Raw genomic sequence first — 19,209 nt, forward strand, 5'->3', positions numbered from 1 at the left:
TCTTAAGAGGCCTGTATCTAATTAGCTGATTAAGGCTATACAAAGAAACAACTATGTTTCATATTTCAAGTTTTACCTATCCAATAAAACCATGGGAAAGTGTGCATCCTACAAGGTAATTTTAAGACTTGAATTTATGATCTGATTCACCCTGGATATACACTTTCGCACTTTTCTCTTCTCATAACAGTCATACTGTAATGAGTTATCGGGCTGGGGATAGAAGGACAAGAATTCAAATCCCATTTGTCTGCTCACAGTGCAGAGCCAGAATCAGTAACACTCTTTTTGGTTGGTAATACAGTCCCAGGCATAAAAGAGTAATAGAATCCCAAGTGGTTGACTTTTAACAGTTCCACAGTAAAAATAAAAAGCGGTTACACCTTAAAAAATCCAAATGTTAACTAAAAAGAGGGTAAAGGTTACTCTTTATATATTAGTGACATTATAAACCTCATCAATGTTTTAAACTCCCAACAAATAAAAACCAGCATTTTACTGCTAAATTACTGACAAAACACTGCTACTAAAATTGTATGTCTTGGTGTAGAGTCATTTATCCCAAAGTGACATTTCTAAGAGCAATCATTGATTTAATTTAAATTAAGGATATAAAAGTAATTATCAACTTATACTCATTGTTTTCCAATTTTTTCCCCCAAGAAACATTATCTATAGCATGCACCCTAAACAAACCCACATGAATCTAAACCGTTTCTTATTTTCTTTTTCAGCACTTTCTTTTTTAACACAATCTGTTTTTTTCTTCTTTGTATATAGGCATTCCTATTGTTTCACGAGAGAAGACCGTAGCTGTTCTGGTATCAATAGATTTTTCTTCAAAGTAAATCGGATGCACAGCCTCTGGACTAGAGTTTTAAAGGCAAACATATTGGATACATGAGAAATGAAATCAGATAACATACACAATAATTTTCTTTTTCTTTATTACCACTGATCTGAAACTGAACATCTACAATCATGTCTTTTCTTTCAATTGACTAACACCAAACTGCTTTTCTAATGTTACCTCAGCTGACTTTTGCAGAACCAAGTCAGCATTGCTACAGGAATTTTTAAGCAGCGGCAACTAAATTGAGGTTAGGTCCTACTCACTTGCAGCCTGCAGCAAAGTTGAAATATCAACAATTTCCTGGGTTTTCAGCATAGGGAACATTATTAGAAGGCAAACAGATTTAAATGAAACCCTAGTATGTCACAGAACAATGACCTGTGTAAAATGAAATACTCCACCCTTCAAGGCAGCCTGTATGGTATCCCAAAAGGCCAAACCAGAAGACGGAACAAAGCATAAAGGTCCACCATCCCCAGGGCAAAGCACTGTCAATGTGCTTGTAACCTAGGAAAACTGCAGAGGGACAAGGGACCTGGCAGCAAGAGAAGAATATCAGTGATGAACCTGAACCATCTTGTGAAATAAAGTAATTTCCCCTAGGAATGGGTTGTTTCATAGCTCTGTACAGTGCAGCTCTAGAGAAAAGCTTTAGCCAGCAGCGCAGAAAAGGTGTTGATAGAGAGAACAAGACATCTGAGGCTCTGACCTTGGCCACCCGTCTTAGTCACGTGTGCTCCATGCAATAAACTTTTCATAAAGCTCTGAACTGTCCTACCCTAATGAAAGAAGAAACAGGACAACAAATAAAATTCAAAATTAAGAGTGGATTACTTTCAGCGGAGAGCTACAGCAAACTTCTGCTCTCCCGCCCAAGAAGTGAAGTGATAAAGTACCGCAATGGCACTTCCATGATGTTGCAGACTGAGCGGGTAGAGTTGGCAGTTTTCTGTTGACATCTCCCAGGAACCATCCTGTTACACAATCAATCAAGTGAACAGACAAAGAAAGAAAACACTTGCGTATGAGCAGAATTAGAAAATCAGGTGCATTTCATTACTACTATCATGATTTTTCTACATGGCTTCTTATCACTCACCTAATTCAGAACACTATTTGTCATCAGAAGTTAAGATTTAACTCCACAATAAGCCACAACTAGTTTGAAGTGACTCAAAATCTACATAGATCAAACACACAGCCAGAATTTATTGTTTATGTAATATTGACATCAGCCTTGCAAAGCTATTACACAGGCACCCAAATTTGAGGTCTAAAGATCAGTGGATTTGCTTTCAAAGCTTGCATTGGACATACCCGAGTTGAAGGAGGTGCTCTTGGAGCTTCTTAGTGCTTGAGGAAGTCTTCATCAAAAATCACAGGCCTAACTTTATAAATCACTAGTCATTTGTCACAATCACTTGCAAGCATTTTCTAAAGGTTCTGTTTTTCAAATGCTACAGTGCAGAGTACCCTTCCCTGAAAACACTAGACTCTCCAAAATATCCCAGAGCTGCCAGCTACAATTGCTGTTTTTGAAACTTCAGACCATCTGTATTTGAAATGAGCATTCTGTAGACAGTTATTTGCATCTCTACCACGCCAAGACACACCAAGAGTCCCAAATGTAAATGCATTCTGCCTGCATGGGTAAAGACCCAAACATACCGATACAAAATGTACATACAAAAATAATTTCCTGCAAAGATGCACCTCAAGTCAGAAGCAGCCTGTTTATTTCTTACACTTGTAGTATCCATTGAATTAACATTTAGTATGGTTACAAAAGTGATGCCTACACAATAATTGTCTCCAAAAAGTGGAAATACATTAAAGTTAAACACTTTTGTAATTATTTTCAACTTTTACATTTATGCAGAAGATAATGAATATATTTTGTAAAAGGTCTTCCAAGTTGTTTTTCAGTTTGGGGTGGTTTTTTGTTTGTGTGTTTTAAAGAAAGTTTCCACATTCCTCCCTTCTGTTTTTCCTGCTGACACTTTAATCTCCTCCTCTTGTAAATATCAGCCTATAAAAATAAATCACGTTTTATTTATTAAGGGTAAAAATATGATTCGATATGAAGCAGAAGAGCCAATCTCCATAAAGTTTCCCTCCACAGTGACTGAAATTAGTTTTTATATTAAGATTCACATATTTATCCTGCAAGACATTTAAGCAAGAAAAAAAAAGTACTGCAACGGTACATGGGACTGAATATTTTTTCTCTTGCCTTACATAACATGCCTTAAAAAAAACCCCGATAGCTTTGGTCAGTTCTAGAGAAGTAAAATCAATGACAATTCTTTAAAACATAAGTATTCTGCAATGAGGAACCTGACACATCTGAGAACTGTTGCCTATATTAGCACTAAAGAACTCCACAAAATTAATATAAATTAGTACTTTTTTTACTTTTATATTCAGGTCACTTTTACTCCCAACATCATCGATTCAGAGGGGGAAAAAAAAAAAACAAAAACCCTTGATTCTTCTGTAAATGTATTCTGCTTGGAAAAGTGCCTGTATGAAGCACACCAGGGAACAGGAGTGCAAGCAGCCCATACCACCTTGCCCTTTGTTTAGATTGTCAGTTTTTCCTTTTGATCTTTCTTTGCAGTTGAAGAACCAAAAATTGATTTTCCCAGCTGAACTAAAGTAGAAAAAGGACAATGTTTTATTTAAGATCCTTCACTACCACAAATAAGCTTATTTCTTTCTTTAAATACAAAAGAAACTGCCTTTTTGTTCTTGTAAAAAAGTATTTCCAAGTGGGGAATGCCTTCAGTGTACTGACTGTGGTTTCATAACAAAAAAAGGGGGGGATGTGTTTAAAAATCCCAAATATTGGCCTCCTGCAGAGGAGCACACGCACCTCACAAACCTTCTAGAGTTACAGAAATTGAGCTTCAGGGAAGCAGCAGTCATACTTGTTAGGTGTTGGCGTAAACCTATGCTACTAGCAATGTTACACTCAAAACCTTGTTTATGGGCAAAGAGAAAGCACAGCTTACAATATTTAGATACATATAAAGCCAAGAATATATTGTAAATATAACCATAATCTTAACAATCTAATAAAAAGTAATTTTTATTCCAGATTAACTTCTTAAAGAACAAGAAAGAATACCTATATGTGAAAAAGTTTCAATAATGACGCAGTTAAAATTGTCAGACAACTATCTCCTAATTTCTAGCTCTTTTGCTGGTGTTATGCTCATCCTTCCAGTGCTCTTCTGGGTCCTAAGGTTGACAGTTTCATTCTGGACTAGGGCTGTTAGAGCAAGTCATCACCATCTGGAGTCTTTGTTGGGAGGAATATGATTTTCATTTTGATGGTTTCTTCTTCTTCACTGTAGGATCCACACACCTTTAAAACTTGCTCTTTTTTTCACTGGTCCATGGTCATCTGAATTTACAGTATACAGCGCCTTTTACAGATATTAGATACCAGCTCTTTGTTCTCCTTGTTAACGCTAGAACTGTTTTATCCTGCTTGTGGTCTTCATTTCTTTAACTGACCATTGGGAGAGTTATTCGTTGCTGTGGGATCTCCAGCATCAAGCCTGTGCTCTGTCTCTCATCACCCCATACCTGTACTCTGCTACACCACACCCTATGTCTCCACCTCTCCAAGCCTCTAATTATATCAGGTCTGTATTTTTCTATACTGCATCACTACATTAGCCATAAAACCACAGTGGCATCATACAAAGATAAACAAAAGTAAACTAAATTAGCCACAGATACCTGGTCAATTAGAAAAAATGCTGTTAGAGCTAAACCAAGTAAATCAAAGTTGCAAGAAGGTCAAGAAAAGTGACAGAGGAAGTCTGACAAGCCTCAATCCTGAGGCTCTGCAAACTGTACAAAGCTTATGGCTTGTTGCTAGCAATAGCAATACCACATTACAGGGCTACATGGTCACAGTGAGAAGCACTAGATAGTAGAAAAGCTCCTGTTTTCACTCACTGTTACACAGTACTAATAAACTGTAAAAGTAAAACTAACAGAACAGCTGTGCAAATCTTAGATGCTAGGAGATTTGCCCATATTTCACTGAAGACTATCTAGAGTACCTTTTAAGAGCAATCTTGAGTCACCAGAGAAAGCCATGACTTCTAGAAAAAAAAAAAAAATTATATTCCATTTCATGCTTTCACATAATTCTCAAAGATAAACTTTGTAACTTAAAAGTTACAAAGAAGTTTCCCCATGCTCACCATGCAGTAGGTGAGCCCCTTAGACGTCTTTTGTCAGGTGATAATGCCATCTATCATCTTATTTGAATATAATAGTTAATCATTGAATGAGAAATATTGTGTGCTCTAATAGGCTAACTATTACTAAATACATTTTAACCCACTGTGTGACCAAAATTATTGAATTTAATAATTAATTTATTCAATTGCAGTCACAACTTGCATTTCAGAATAAAGCGTTGACGTTGGCAGAAAACAAAAGCGTTCCTTAACACCTACAGGTATTATTGCTACTCGTGGACTCCAAATTTCTGCACAAGTTCTTATGTAGTCCTTGAAGAAAGCTGAGCTTACAAACTGCTGAGTTGCTCTTGAACCTCACAGGAGAGCTGTGGACACACACCCTCACAAATGCCCTCTTAGAAGCACAAGAACCTCCTGCCCATTGCAGGCTTTCCAGTGCTTCCCTTGACCGCTCCAGTCTTTCTAATTTCTCTTTTTCTGTCAACTTGGAAAGGCTTACACAGCTTTGCCCAAGCATTTCATTTGAATTAATCCAGCATTTGATTATGTCATATAGGATTTTATTCAGAACAGTTTGCTAGATAGCATACCAAATTCTGTATAATTATGACCGAACAGTCTGTAGTGAGGACAACCACTGATAAGTTTAAATCCAAGGAACACAAACTGTGATTCTCTTTAAGATACATGATTATCTTTTTAGAACTTGCAAAGAGGAGGGAGGGCACATACGACAACCAAATTCTGGTATCCAGTAAGGCACTTCTTAGTTGGTTAAAAGATATAGAGTACTACATACGCTTACATACACTAGGCATATGGCGCAAGTCTTGATTATTAGTAGCGCTGAACTGATTATTTTGAAGCCTACTTTCCATCCTCATACAACAGCCTGTCCTGCGCAGACCCTTCCCAGTCTTCTGAGGGAATACAAACATCCAACTCACCAGTTTTAACAGCTTAGCATTTATATCTCAAGCTCCAATCACTGCCTTAGCAGCAAAGATATAACTATATACATTACAGTTTTACAGTTAGACTTCACTTTTTTCAGGTTTTGTAACATTAAATTAGCCTAGAAAAATGAGTGAAAAAGCAATATAGAGGCATTAGCTTTTGGTTTGGCAGTCAGCATTTACAGGAAAAGATGCGTCTCAATATGATGTTGAAATCAGCAAAGCTGTTTCATTTAGGCTTACTGCAAGATGAGCTCTGTAGGGACTTTGCAGGTAGGTATTATGCTTGTAACTTCTACATATTTTAATGAAATTGCAGAGTCTAAACATCACAATGAGTGAGCAGTTGTATCAAACTGGAATTTGCAGCTTTCTCAATTGCTCACATATAAAGGGAATTTTTCTGCGCAAAAATGTAAAATTGGGATAAGCAGCAACTATGTTTGCAAAGAAAGAGAACGTGCAGCTGATTTAAGTGTTTTGAACCCATGTTGAACCTATAAAGGGACTGACATAACAGGAGAGCAAGTACATCTCAAATGTTCGCATTCTTTATGCACAGTGCCGTTCAGCAACTTCTCAGCTTCAGATGAGCAGGACTGTGAATCAAATCTGCGTTGAACTTGTCAGCGGCAGATGATCATATCCGTACACCAGCTTTATAACCATGGTCCAGCTGAGAGTTTGTAGGTTCAGCTACTCTGCTATTTAAATGACAAATATGTGACCTAAGCACCGTCCCAATGGCCCCTCCTATGAATCCTCAGAAACAGATGCTCTCTCTGACATCCCGACAACTGTTAAGAACTGGTTAATATTTCATTAACTTAAGGTCAGCAAGTTGCTTTACCACATCAGAAACCCCACTTCTCAGCTCCTGTGCAGAGTCACTTAATCGTATCTGCCTGGTTTACAAATTAGAAGAGGTAACTGCTGAAAAGAATGCTACAGTAGATTATTACTTTTCTCTACTCTGCAGAAAATAGTTCCAGATTTTATTGAAGTGTCAGGTATAGAATAGGGCAATTTTTCTTTAAAAGGCTAAATTTTTGTGTGATGTTTTATTCATGCTTCTGCCATCTATTCCCTTCCAACCTTTTCACTTTGAGGTCAAGTTCAGAACTTGTATTTGAGGCAGTATAAGTTACATCTGTGTAAATAACGGTCACAGTTAACTCCTGGAAAGTCTCTTGTGGTATAATTTACCTAATAAGATGCAAAAGAAGAGGGATCTACATAGCTAAAACAATTCATAAAGAGACAAGAGAACATATAATTAACATTGCCCTACCTGCTGTTAACTGCACTAATTGTATTCCTTCCTGCACAGCTGACAAATATCACATCATATAGATAACTTCAGTGATATGCAACTCCTGTTAAATTACCTCTGAACCTTAGCCCTTAAAAAACTCTTTCTAGTATTTAAGTTGACTGGTTTATTTCGTTTCTTCATCAGCCTAGAGTTTTCTGAAGGAATGCTTACCACAGTCTATGGAAGTGCATACACATTTACAGGATTTACACTATTTACAGGATACTAAATGTCAAAAACTCAATGTAAAAAATAGCCATAAATCAGAACCCGTAACATTAAAATTGTGAAAACAGAAACAAAGCTGAATAAACTCAAAAGACACAGGAGTCTTATTTTGGAAACCAACAACATGAAATATGAAAATACATCTCAAAATTTCATCTCAAAATTGTAAAATAACTTTTCAGTACGAAAGCATCTTTAAGCATCTAACTTAGCTCCTTATGGATCAAAGAAATAACTAAGTAAATACTATCTGCATATGCACTTCAAATAGGAATGTCACTCAAAAGATAAAAATAAGCAAGGTATTTATAGGACACATTAATCACCATAATTAAATGGCAGATTATTTTGTAGTATGAAACATAAGTCTGTATTTATAGGGGGAAAAAATTTTTATAAGAATAGTTTTTTCTAAGGTAGTTAAATTTGCAGTAATCAGCCTCAAGTCTCTCTTGTTCCACTTTTGCGCCAACATATCCACACCAAAAGCTGTATTATACTGGGAAGGCCAGTAAGAAAATCAACCACACTGAACATTTAATAAGCTAAAACAAAAACCTGTGTAAAAATTTGTCTGTGGGAACAAGAACAAGAGGGGGTGTTGGACATGCAGACACACTATCAGGATTCTTATCACAATAATCTTCAGTGGAGCACAATACTTATACACGAGAAGATTAGGAAGGCTACTACTAAAATACACAGATGAATAACTGGAGGAATAGAGGGATAAGACTTGGCAGGGAGTAGAGGGAAGGGCAGTGTAGTAATGGTGAATATTCCCAGTGACTTTATATTGTTAACTATTTATACAGTAAACTTTTCATGGCTGCCTTTCTTTCCTTTTTCTGCAAAATTCCTGGGGCTGTTCTTAGCATTTAGAACAATAAATATATTCAAGATTTATAGCCTGAAGTTTGGCCCTATTTATCTTACTCAGGTGACCAGTCCAACTAAGCCCAGGGGAGGTGCAAGAAAAATGTTCTCCTTCACAATGACGCAAGAAACAATAGCCGCCTTTAACTGTAGGACAGGGTAGAGTATACCACATATAGGTAAAACTGTCAACTTCAGATTTTTCTTAACAAAACAAAAATCACTTAAAATAAGAGCATAACTTCTGGAACTAACCTCAACATGATTCTCACTAAATGTTTTCTGTGATGACAGTCTCAAGGGTTAAAGCCACATTTAAAATATACTGTGATGCAGGAAGTCAGATAGTATCTACCAATTGAATCCATCAGGGTTACAAAGACATATTTCATATTCAAAAGTGTGTTGAAATATTTTACTTTTCTTAAACTGCAAATATTTGAAGAAATGTAGATAAACATATTTTAAATTCACAGCACTTTCTCAAATACGAAGTAGCAGATTAACAAAATGTCAGAACATCCTCAGCTTCAAAAACTGCTCTACCATTTTAGGTAGAGATTATCTACCAAAAAAAAAAAAAAAAAAAAAAAAATCACAGCCTCTTATGATCATACTACTCAACTGCTGAGGTATTCAGAATATCAGCTTGTAAATTGCTCCCATCTTTAAAGATAAAACAGGCTCTTGCAAGTCATACTAACCTTTACAAAATACCAGTTAAGATTACTTCATAGACCGGAGGAGGCTGAGGGAGGAAAAGAGTGGAAAGGAATCACGCTATGGAGGCTGTCTGCTGTGTATTCTCCGAGCTTTGTACAAGTTGAAAGGCCAGCTGTGAGAGAAGACTTCTGGCTTGGTTCAAAACCATGTGCTTTTTATAGCAAACGTACAAGCTAATATCCTTACACATCAATCACACTCCATCCTAACCCACCACCTGTTCCATAAAGACAAAACATAAAACAAATTTAACAGAAACAATTGACAGATTAAAAAAAAGCAACTTCCTCAATTGAATTATATATACAGAAGGTGGTTATCTAACAGTAGTACCTTCCTGCTGACCTACTCTGTGTCACCTGGGGGACACTAGTGGAGATCAGGGAAATTACGACAGTATCAAAGTAGGGCAATAACCAGAACTGTTGTCTTAAAACACTCAACAAAAGAAATGGTAAAAGATGGAGCAATAATTCAGAATTCAGCTGAAGTAAAGCATCTGAGTAAGAGCTGTTTTTTCAGCATAAGTTTAACTATTAATTTGAAGGAACGTATCACTACTCAAAAGTTCACTGTTTGTCAAGTTTCTCAGATTTTCCCTCTCTGAATCCAGCCCAGTTCCTCCTGGTTTTTATTGAGCCAATCATCTGGGGCCTGACTACAAAACAAAAGGTCTCTCCATACACCTAGGAGCGACGAGGCGGTAACCAGAGCTAATGTCATATTTGTCCCCTTTGCAGATGAAACTGCAGCCTCAAATAAAATCAGGTTCAAGCATAAAAATGTCCACAGTATGGAGGAGGGAACACATTATATATTTTTTCAAAGATATTACTACCAAACTACTGACCATATGAAAGAGTTTTGCTAGTAGGACCTAAGAGACCCTACAAAAAGGGGCACTCTCCTCAACTCTAGACTATCATCATTTGGCTCTTAGATTTTTTGTTAATTCCATTCAACATGATTTTGCTACTAGTACTCCCATTAAAAAGTTTAAAATAGAAACTACACACCCCACATGTTAGAAACGCGTCAATGGCATTTTTTTGACACCCTTATACAGCGGATTACATACTGACAGACTGATCACGTTGAAGATGAAGCACTACATAGTGCAGACCCATCAATCTCAGAAGCTTTGCCATCTCATTTCAAGTTTCTAACTAATAAACACTATTTCAAAATTAATACTGAAACACGTCTCCTGCTGAGGGTTTATACCATGTAAAGAAAAGAAGCGTGGTTCTTCTGATGGCAGTCACCCCAAAGATCACACCACCAATACAGCCGTAGTAATGAGGCCTAGGGAAGAAAAACTACAGACTGCCAAGTGAAACCCATATTTGCAGTATTTGTTACCAAAAACGTGCTAAGGTATAGTAAGTATCAACACACAGATTTCTTTTAAATAAATAAATACATCAGGCTTCACAGGAAATAAGAGAATTCTCAAGGGAAAGTGACACATGGCTTCTGGACAATAAGCATTATTTTATACCTTGCCCCCTACAGTTTGTTAAAATACAAATGCCAACTAGATGATTGTTGAAACAAGACAATATTTCTTTCAACAATGCTGTAGTTTATATCAAATGAAAAATTTGGATTCAGTTCTGCCTTGAAACACATGCAGTCAGTGATGGCAGAATCCTAAAAAACCAGCACAACTCATTTATCTTCCATCAGGAAGAGACATTCCCAGAAGGGGATACACTGTGGCATTCAGATAAAACCAGCAGCTATAAATACAGGTGATTTGGGAAAAAAATGACTGTTTAGTGTTGCAGGTGGATTTTTACAACAGGGTTTTACAAATTAAAACCAAAACAAATGCTTTATCACATACATTCCAACGCAAGCCAGAGTAACAAATAAGGAAAAACAAAAAAAAAACAGAAAAGGAAGAAATTTGGTTTCAGTAATCAGCCCCGAAATATTTAGAAGCAGATGGGCATCTAGAGAGTATGGAAGGTGTGATTTCTCTCCTTTACACAGCTGCTAGTACTGCAGAGAAAACAATGTTGTTTAGTGTTTCATACCTTACACATAAAGCGTGTCTAATGGTTCTGATTTTATGCATAAAAAAATAAAAATTTCATGCAGCTGCTTCTCAATTACGCATCTGGTTATTGTTTTGCAGCTGCAAAACTACCTTGAAGAACTATAAAATATGATGTGACAAATCTGGAATAAATACCAGCAGTCACCTTGTACCTTCCTTGTAAAATGTTGCATTTTTAACCACCTGTTAAAATTCCTGAATCAAGAACTATGGCTTCTGTCACCTCTTCCTTTTATAAACAAAATCCACTAATATATTTAACACAACTGAAATTTGTAAATGACCACTTTCTATGGCACACATTAAATATAAAATTCAGTGCCCCATTTCTAGAGTATTTTTTACTTTGTGTTGTTACTTCCAAGTAGCTATTTTGGTAATTTGATCAGAAATCCAACACAGAGAACAATAAGTCAGCACAACATTAGTGTCAAACATCTGAAATGAGATTTTGATTTGTAAGCCCCCTAGCCATTACTCATATTACTATAAATCTATTGAATATGAAGACATTTGGTGACGAATAATGGTTATAAAATACCTAACTACTGTAAGCAGTCTCAAGCTTGCATTTACTGACTCACACTCAGCATGTAATTTTCTAACAAAGGGAACAGATAAGAAAAACAAACCAGATTTGTTTTTCATAACAATGTATTTGAAATTAACTATTTCTGTAATTCCTCATGAGACAGAAGGTCCTTCGAAGAATTTCCATACCTAAAATATTAAAAAAGGAACAATTTGTAATTTAACTTGAAACAGAAAGGCTCAACTTGAAACAACACAATACCCAGTGGTAAGCTTCGACAAAATCTTTTATTAATTTTGTTTCAAAAAGAATAAAACTCAAAGTCACAGTTAGGCAAGGGGAAGTTTTTCTGCCTCTTTTTCTGGCATGCAGGATGCAACACATGTGGCCATTACCAACAAATGCGTGTGCTGTTAGACAGCTGCCTGTTTTTCACATAGGTGCCAAGGGCTTATGTGAAAAAACGTCGCTAAGCTGAAGAGGAGGAATGAGGCATGCAGTAAAGCTACGCGAGACACCCCTTGCAGGGTTTACCAAGGATAATGCACTGCTGAAATACTGCTGTGCTTAAAATTTTGCCATTTCTCAGCAGCCTCTGTGAAATAAAGTTTCTTAGCACGAAACCCAGAGGAAGGAGGGGAGCAAGGGAGAGGGAGAACAAGCAGGAATTACAAGGTTCAAAAGCAGCCAGACAAAACATGTACACAAAGGGAAGAAAGCAGTAGTATTTTAGGGTTCATGTCCAGGGAGAAGGGTCCTGCTACACAGCAATGCAAACAGCCATTGTGTATGAAATCCTCAAATGAAACCCTAATTCCACCATAATTGCACCTTTGCGCGGTTTGGCTTCCAAGACAGCTTAAGTTAAAGGACCTAAAAGCAATCTGAGAGCAAATGAAGAATGTCCATAAAAAGAGCTACTATCAAATATGTGCTGTACTCCAGCTTTGCACTATAGCTACATCACAGCAAATTCACCACAACTTTCTAACAAAACCCTCAGTAAAGCAGGTTTCAGTGGATACAATCCTATAACACCTTTCCTAACTCCTCTGATTTTCTATGACTGATTTTTTCATCTAGTAGGTGGGGTAATTAAGTTGGATCACTGACATATTAAGCCTCTCAAAAAAATTACTTTAAATAACATACAAGGCATTGCCTTCATACCTTTTACTCTAGTTTATTATTTTCATCATTTTCAGACATGAGTGAGATTTTTTAAATTGTTGGCACAACAATTAAATCTGGAAAAATTTTCCAAAAATCAAACCATTTCAAAGTGGACAAATACAGAAAAAATATTATTTGAACTGTTAGCAATCATTATTTGTTTTCTGATCATACACAGAAACATTAATTTCTATGACTGCTATTTCAACTAAACAGTGCTTTAAGCAGAGCACTTCAGCAAGAAAAAAAAATGCGCACACAAACATACAGTGGCTTTTAGCAGTACACAACTGCTAAATATTTATTCTAAGTAGGGTAAGATAAATGACTAGCAGTCAGTTATATCTTAGCACAAAAAAGGAAGCAGCTTTTCTCAAATCACAACTCATAAGGTGGAAGATGGCTTTAGGAAGAAACAGGAGCAAATGGATACAATGAGGAAAGGGCTCTAAGAAAGAACAGGAAATTGAACAAGGGACAGAAAGAGATTAAAACCACAGACGATGGCAAATTTTGTGGTGCTTTGAAATGGGTGCCTTCAAGAGGTGCCTACAAAGACTGGGAGTAACGGAGTATTAACAGGCATTTCCTATTATTGAGAAGTTGCAGGAAAATGCAGATTCCCTCCAGTCTTGGATTTCACCACTCAGACAAGGCAAAAATCCATTAACTGAAAACCTGCTAAACGGAATAGAGAAATACCATGCTCAATAATGCTGAACGTGGTCCAAAGGCAGCTCATCCACCACTAGTTTTCTATTAAATTTAAAAGGTTGTTTTCTAAATACTTACCCATTTGAGAATAGAATCATATTAGTCAATAACTTATAGCATTATTTTGCCTGAAAGGATAGTTTCAGAAAGCCATAAATTAAGTATAAAGAATTTTAATAAAAGCTGTCAGAGAAAATAAGAGGACTTGTGGGAGAGCTGCTCCTTAACAGCAAGCAAGTTCTTTGCGTACAGCTCCATGGAACGCTATTTCAGCAACGAGTGATTTTTCAACATATGCAGAGAAGCACAATCCAAGGGGCTCTAAAAAATAACTAGCTATAACCACTAAGTACATAAGGTTTTTTGAGAAATAACTCATTATGCACAGGTGAAAAATTATTACTACACAGTGAACCATACAATGGAAAGAAATATGGAAATCACAGAAATGCCAAAGGAGGCAATTCCTCTCCTACCTATCCTGATGGAGAGAAGAAGAAAGGGAATTAAATCATGTAACCAAAGCGCATGATGACAGTAAAAAAAGATCAGCTAAGGAGCCAACAAACTCAGAGACTGAGAAGTAAATTAAGTTACTTAAAGATACCTTTAACAACAGAGAGCCGGTCTGTACAGGATACTCATGGAAAAGCTCTTCCTGATATAACGAAAAAGAACCTAAATTCACCTTACTAATATCCTCAGAAACGTCAGGTTCAAGGGTCTTTTTCATTTTTCCTAACGTAAAAGCTTAGATTAAATGGAGACAGCATAATGACCAACAATTTCTTCACAATCTATAAAAAAAAGGACATTACCAAGCTAAAAATCAATTTTTGATCCCTTCTAAACATATGTTGCTTTCAAGTGGTTTTCCCAACTTGTACTGGAGAGATGAACTTTCAGATAAGGAATCTAAAATAGCATCTAAAAATGCAGCCTTCCATCTAAATTAAACATAGCCAAGGGAAAAAAACCCGGCAGGCTGAGATAGGAAGGAGACTCGTGATCACATGACAGAACTCTTCCAATATTCTAAAAAACTGTGAATAACAGGTGACAGGTAAATGACCTCATGGAAAGAGGCTTCAATAAACCTCTTCTGTTCTTTATAAAATACATGTTTACCTCTCCAGCCTGATATAAAAAGCATGCCTTTAGTCCAAAGCTGAATTTTATGAGTTCCCTCATGCATAAGGCAATAGAAATAGGATATGCAGAGACTATATTTTGTTATACATTTTTTTAAAGAGGAGCAAATAAAAGTCTTGCACTCAATTCAATTGCATTTCTCTGTGATAGAGTGTGAACACTGCACCTGACTGATTCCTAAATGTAATGAAACACTCTAAGTGGCAATGGGCAGCACTCTATTGCTTTTGTTAAAAATCAGAAAAAGAAACACATGCCAAGCTTCCAGCATTCATTTAGGATTGCCAGCATTTTCAACCACTTAAGTTCTCTACAAAGAGCCAATTGACAGTACGTAGTAACACCCTCCAGCATAATTCTAATCCCCCTCAGATTTGTCCACCTACTAGTTTAAAATGATGGTTCCCTTAACTTCTCTATCAGGCAGAACATAAAAGAACAGTGCGCAAGCTGAAGCAGACTTCAGGGCCTCTGATGGGGAAGGCTAGAGAAAATGATGGACCCCGAAGTGATGCACAGTGCGTCTGCCCAACACAAGCAGTGAAAATGCACATGCCCTAATAGTCTGGGTATATGTATGCAAATATAAGGATTTTTTTCCCTTGTCTTGGTACTATAACATGAGAAAAAGAAATAGCAAGAAAGGAAATGCCTTCTCTGGCTAAACAAGCCCTTAATGTACCACGGCATTAAGTGAGAATTGGATCAGAAGACTTGTGAGTTAATGCAGGAACAGCCAGATGATCTTACATTTCAGACAAAAACTCAGCTCCCAAATATTTCACTTTGTTCTGTTAAATAGCAGCACAAGAACTGTAAGAACTTGTTTACAGGCTGTGTTTCTTTGGATGGCAGATCAAGCAATGCCATACTGTTGTAGCAAAACAGCACACCTTTTTCTTGCCTCTCTTGAAAACCTAGGAATTTTAACATGAAACACAAACCCATTTGTGATCTTGGTATTCTGTAAATATCGCCTTCTCTACAAGAGTTACACCTGAAAATTGCTTAGTACGTAAAAGTCAATGAATTCCTTGGGGCCTAATTCTGTATTCCTTATTGTGTACAACTTCTTTTGAAGTCAATATTAGTGATGTCATTTTAATTTTCTTCACATCTGCCATTCTTATCTTAGAAGAAAAAAAACCAATCCTTTAATTCCATTAAAAATTCCTTGTAGACTGCCTTTTGTGCTGTTGGTAAGTTTTGAAAATCTTTCTGAGAAAATTAATATTCAGTGTATTCAGTGTACATATTAATAAAAATAGAGAGAGCAACAGAGGAAATGAGCAAACTATAACAAAACTGCTGATACTGGATAAAGGCAAACCCTTTCAAGAATGCATGCATTAACACCTTCCTGACAAGTGAAGACAGCAGCAAAAATGATCTAATCCCACATCTCTTTCCACTGCATCAACAGGAAATCCAACAATAGCAAAATTGGTGACCACAGGCACTGCAGTGGTACAGACAGCTCTGTCAAGCCTACAGTATTTAATGAAATTGTGAAACTAATTTGTGAATACCACACTTTGTAAAGACTTCCATGTCAGGAATTTCTATCCCTTTATCACACACACAGACCCATGTGAGTGATGTAATACTGTAAGATTATAAAGGAAAATAATTGTTTCTCCTGTATTCATGATGACAGGTCTATAGAAAGAGCCTCCTTTCACAAGAAAAATACTGAACCTTTGACTTTTCAAGTTTTGATCACTTTATTCTGTTTTTATCTTAAAAATACATTGGCAAGCATCCTTTCTTGTTTGCAGAAGCTAAAGTTAAGGACAGCTGCAATGTGGCATACAGTATCTAAAACACCAGATTTTTGAGCAGGACTTGGCAGGGGTGATTAGCCTCTCCCTTCACCATCTTTTACTGCAGAATGCCTGTCTATCAAGAAAATCCCAAAGCTGCCTCCATTAGTTATTTTATTTTGGAATATTTTGTGCCTCATGTAGGCTGAAGTTTTTTGTTTCGCCCGTAATTTTTTACTTTGTGTGGTTGCGTATTCAGAAGATGGCAGCCCGTATCACATTGTGCAGATAAACCTGAGTGACAGAGATACTACTAGTCTGAAGGATCATAAAGAAGATAAATCTGATGAGATCTTGGAACAGCAATGACCACAGCAGCAAAACTTGTGTTCTTGATGCTTAGTTTTCAAAGTGCATGTTAGAAGTACAATGACAGCACACTATCAGAATGATTATGAGGATTTTGTTAATTATTTAATGGATCAATGGAGTGTCAATCATTTCAACAAGAAATAGCTTCCACACTATAAACCACAATTCTTTAATGCCCAGTAATGCAGCATGGTTGAATGCAATCACATAAAATGAAGAAAGGTACCAGTGACCTATAATTTTTGAAGTTTTAAACAAGCCAACCCAGTTAAAATACATACAATTCACCTGATAAAATTTGATTAGCAAGTAATTTTGGGGTTTAGATTTTACTTTTGATTATTTAAACACAGGTGTTGTTTGGTTTTGGTTTTTTTTTTGTTAATAGACCAATGTTTCTGTGATATGCAAAGCAAGCAAGCTATAGAGGTTATTTAAAATAAATCTAGCATCATAAAATAGAAGAGGTTCACTGCCTTTAGTGGAGTAATTTATTTCTCCAAATAGTTATAGAGATCAAGAACAGTAATAGTTATTGGCTAGACCAATGCAGTTATGAGTTCAACATGAAGGGAAGACTTTAAGTGCTGTAAGATTTGCAAAAAACCTGCCACAGCTTTAGTTAGCATTTCTTGATTTTCTCAGACATCCAGACATGAGGAAACTCTCCAATTATATGAGCTTTGCTTTGTGTCAGCATTTTTCATTTTGCAACTGCCAAATGACCATAACAGTTGCATTTAACATTTTTGTTTCAAATACATTTTCAGATGTACTGGTAGTCATAAGAAGGTTTTGATTACCGAAAAATGTATCACCTTAATAAAATTATAGCGATTTAGCAAGCCATTATGCTAATCCTATTCAGCTACTTGAGGTCTGATGAGATCTTTGATACGAGTAAGTTGTGTTAATTTACTTTCCAGTGTGCAAAACTGAAATGCATTTAACTAAGTGGCTTGTGCATTATGTAAAACAAGACAAAAACCTTCCTGTTACTACACAATTAGACTACAATAATGTCTGTCCTCTGGCATCTTGATGTATGATATGTTAATATTAACAAAAGTGAAAAGAGGAAAACTATGCAAACTACTATTAACTTTAAAAAGTAGAAAACTTCTTTCAGACTTAGAATCAAGCAACAAACATACTTGAACGCACTTCCTTTTCAGAGAAAAGGTATTACATAAATTCATTTCACATTATCATCTTATGTTCACCACACTACAACGAGGATGTTGTCCAAAACGAAGTTTGAGAAGCATGGTCTTCTCTCCCAGCCACTGTCAAGGCCTTTTGTGATGGTAGGTAACTCAACTCACCTCTTCTTTTCTCTCCATATGGACAAGCGTACATGTGAACAAATATACATGTATATAATTCTCTCGTACATATTTTATTTCTTCACAGAATCATAGAACAGTTGAGGTTGCAAGGACCTCTGAAGATCATCTAGTTCAATCCACCAGCTCAAAGCAGGGTCAGCTAAAGCAGATTGTGTCTAACTACGTTCTGAATATCTTTTAAAACGGAGAGTCCACAACCTCCTTCTTCCTTTGCCTTTTAACAGAGCAAATTTTTGTTTGAAAAACTTTTTACACAAGTTCATTTACTTCAGTTCCTTAAATTATATCACGTATACAACAACAAATAATTTTCCTCAGAAACCATTCATGATGTTATTTCAAATTATTCAAAATTATATGTTAATTAAAGACTTCACGTTGCATGCTGCATACAAAACACTTTAGAAATAAAGCTCTAAAGAAATATTGCTGTTATAAACTGTCATTCATATATGAAATTAAGCATATTTTTATCATCTGTATAATACAGCAAACCTTTTCAATAAGCATCAATTTGAAGATTGCGTACAACTTATTAGAAAGCAATTTATTTTCCAGATTGCTATCTGGTGAAGCAGATTCCTCCCATTATCAGTCAACTTACTTAGTCTCTGAGCAGCCTCCAGGGCATCGTTTGCAGAATCCGCTACAAAGAATCTCTGAACTGTAACCCCATGGTCTGCCATTAGTTTTTTGCTTTGGTACTCCTGCAGGTTCAGCCATCGTCTAGGGGTTAATTGAACAGCCTAGAAAAATGAGAGGGGAAAATAACAATGCTCATTAAGAACAGTTCACGAGACAGCCAGTTGAGCTCTTCAGCCTTATGGTTATCTCAAACCAGCAGTTAAACAATACTGTTTCAGTGAAAAGGTAAAATACTATTGATTTACCTAAGTGCCTTTTCTTAACATT

The 19,209-nt window shown here is 36.3% G+C and overlaps 1 protein-coding gene across 1 annotated transcript in view; it reads right to left on the reverse strand.

Moving 5' to 3' along the window:
- SUCLG2 (succinate-CoA ligase GDP-forming subunit beta) overlaps positions 1–19,209 on the reverse strand; it is a 130,872-nt gene that overhangs the window by 86,454 nt on the left and 25,209 nt on the right. Inside the window, exon 2 of the mRNA XM_075713995.1 lies at positions 18,902–19,043. Coding sequence (XP_075570110.1) covers positions 18,902–19,043 — 142 coding nt within the window. The remainder of the gene's footprint in view (positions 1–18,901; positions 19,044–19,209) is intronic.

This window comes from Pelecanus crispus, chromosome 7, assembly GCF_030463565.1.
Source record: "Pelecanus crispus isolate bPelCri1 chromosome 7, bPelCri1.pri, whole genome shotgun sequence".
Classification (NCBI taxonomy): Eukaryota; Metazoa; Chordata; class Aves; order Pelecaniformes; family Pelecanidae; genus Pelecanus; species Pelecanus crispus.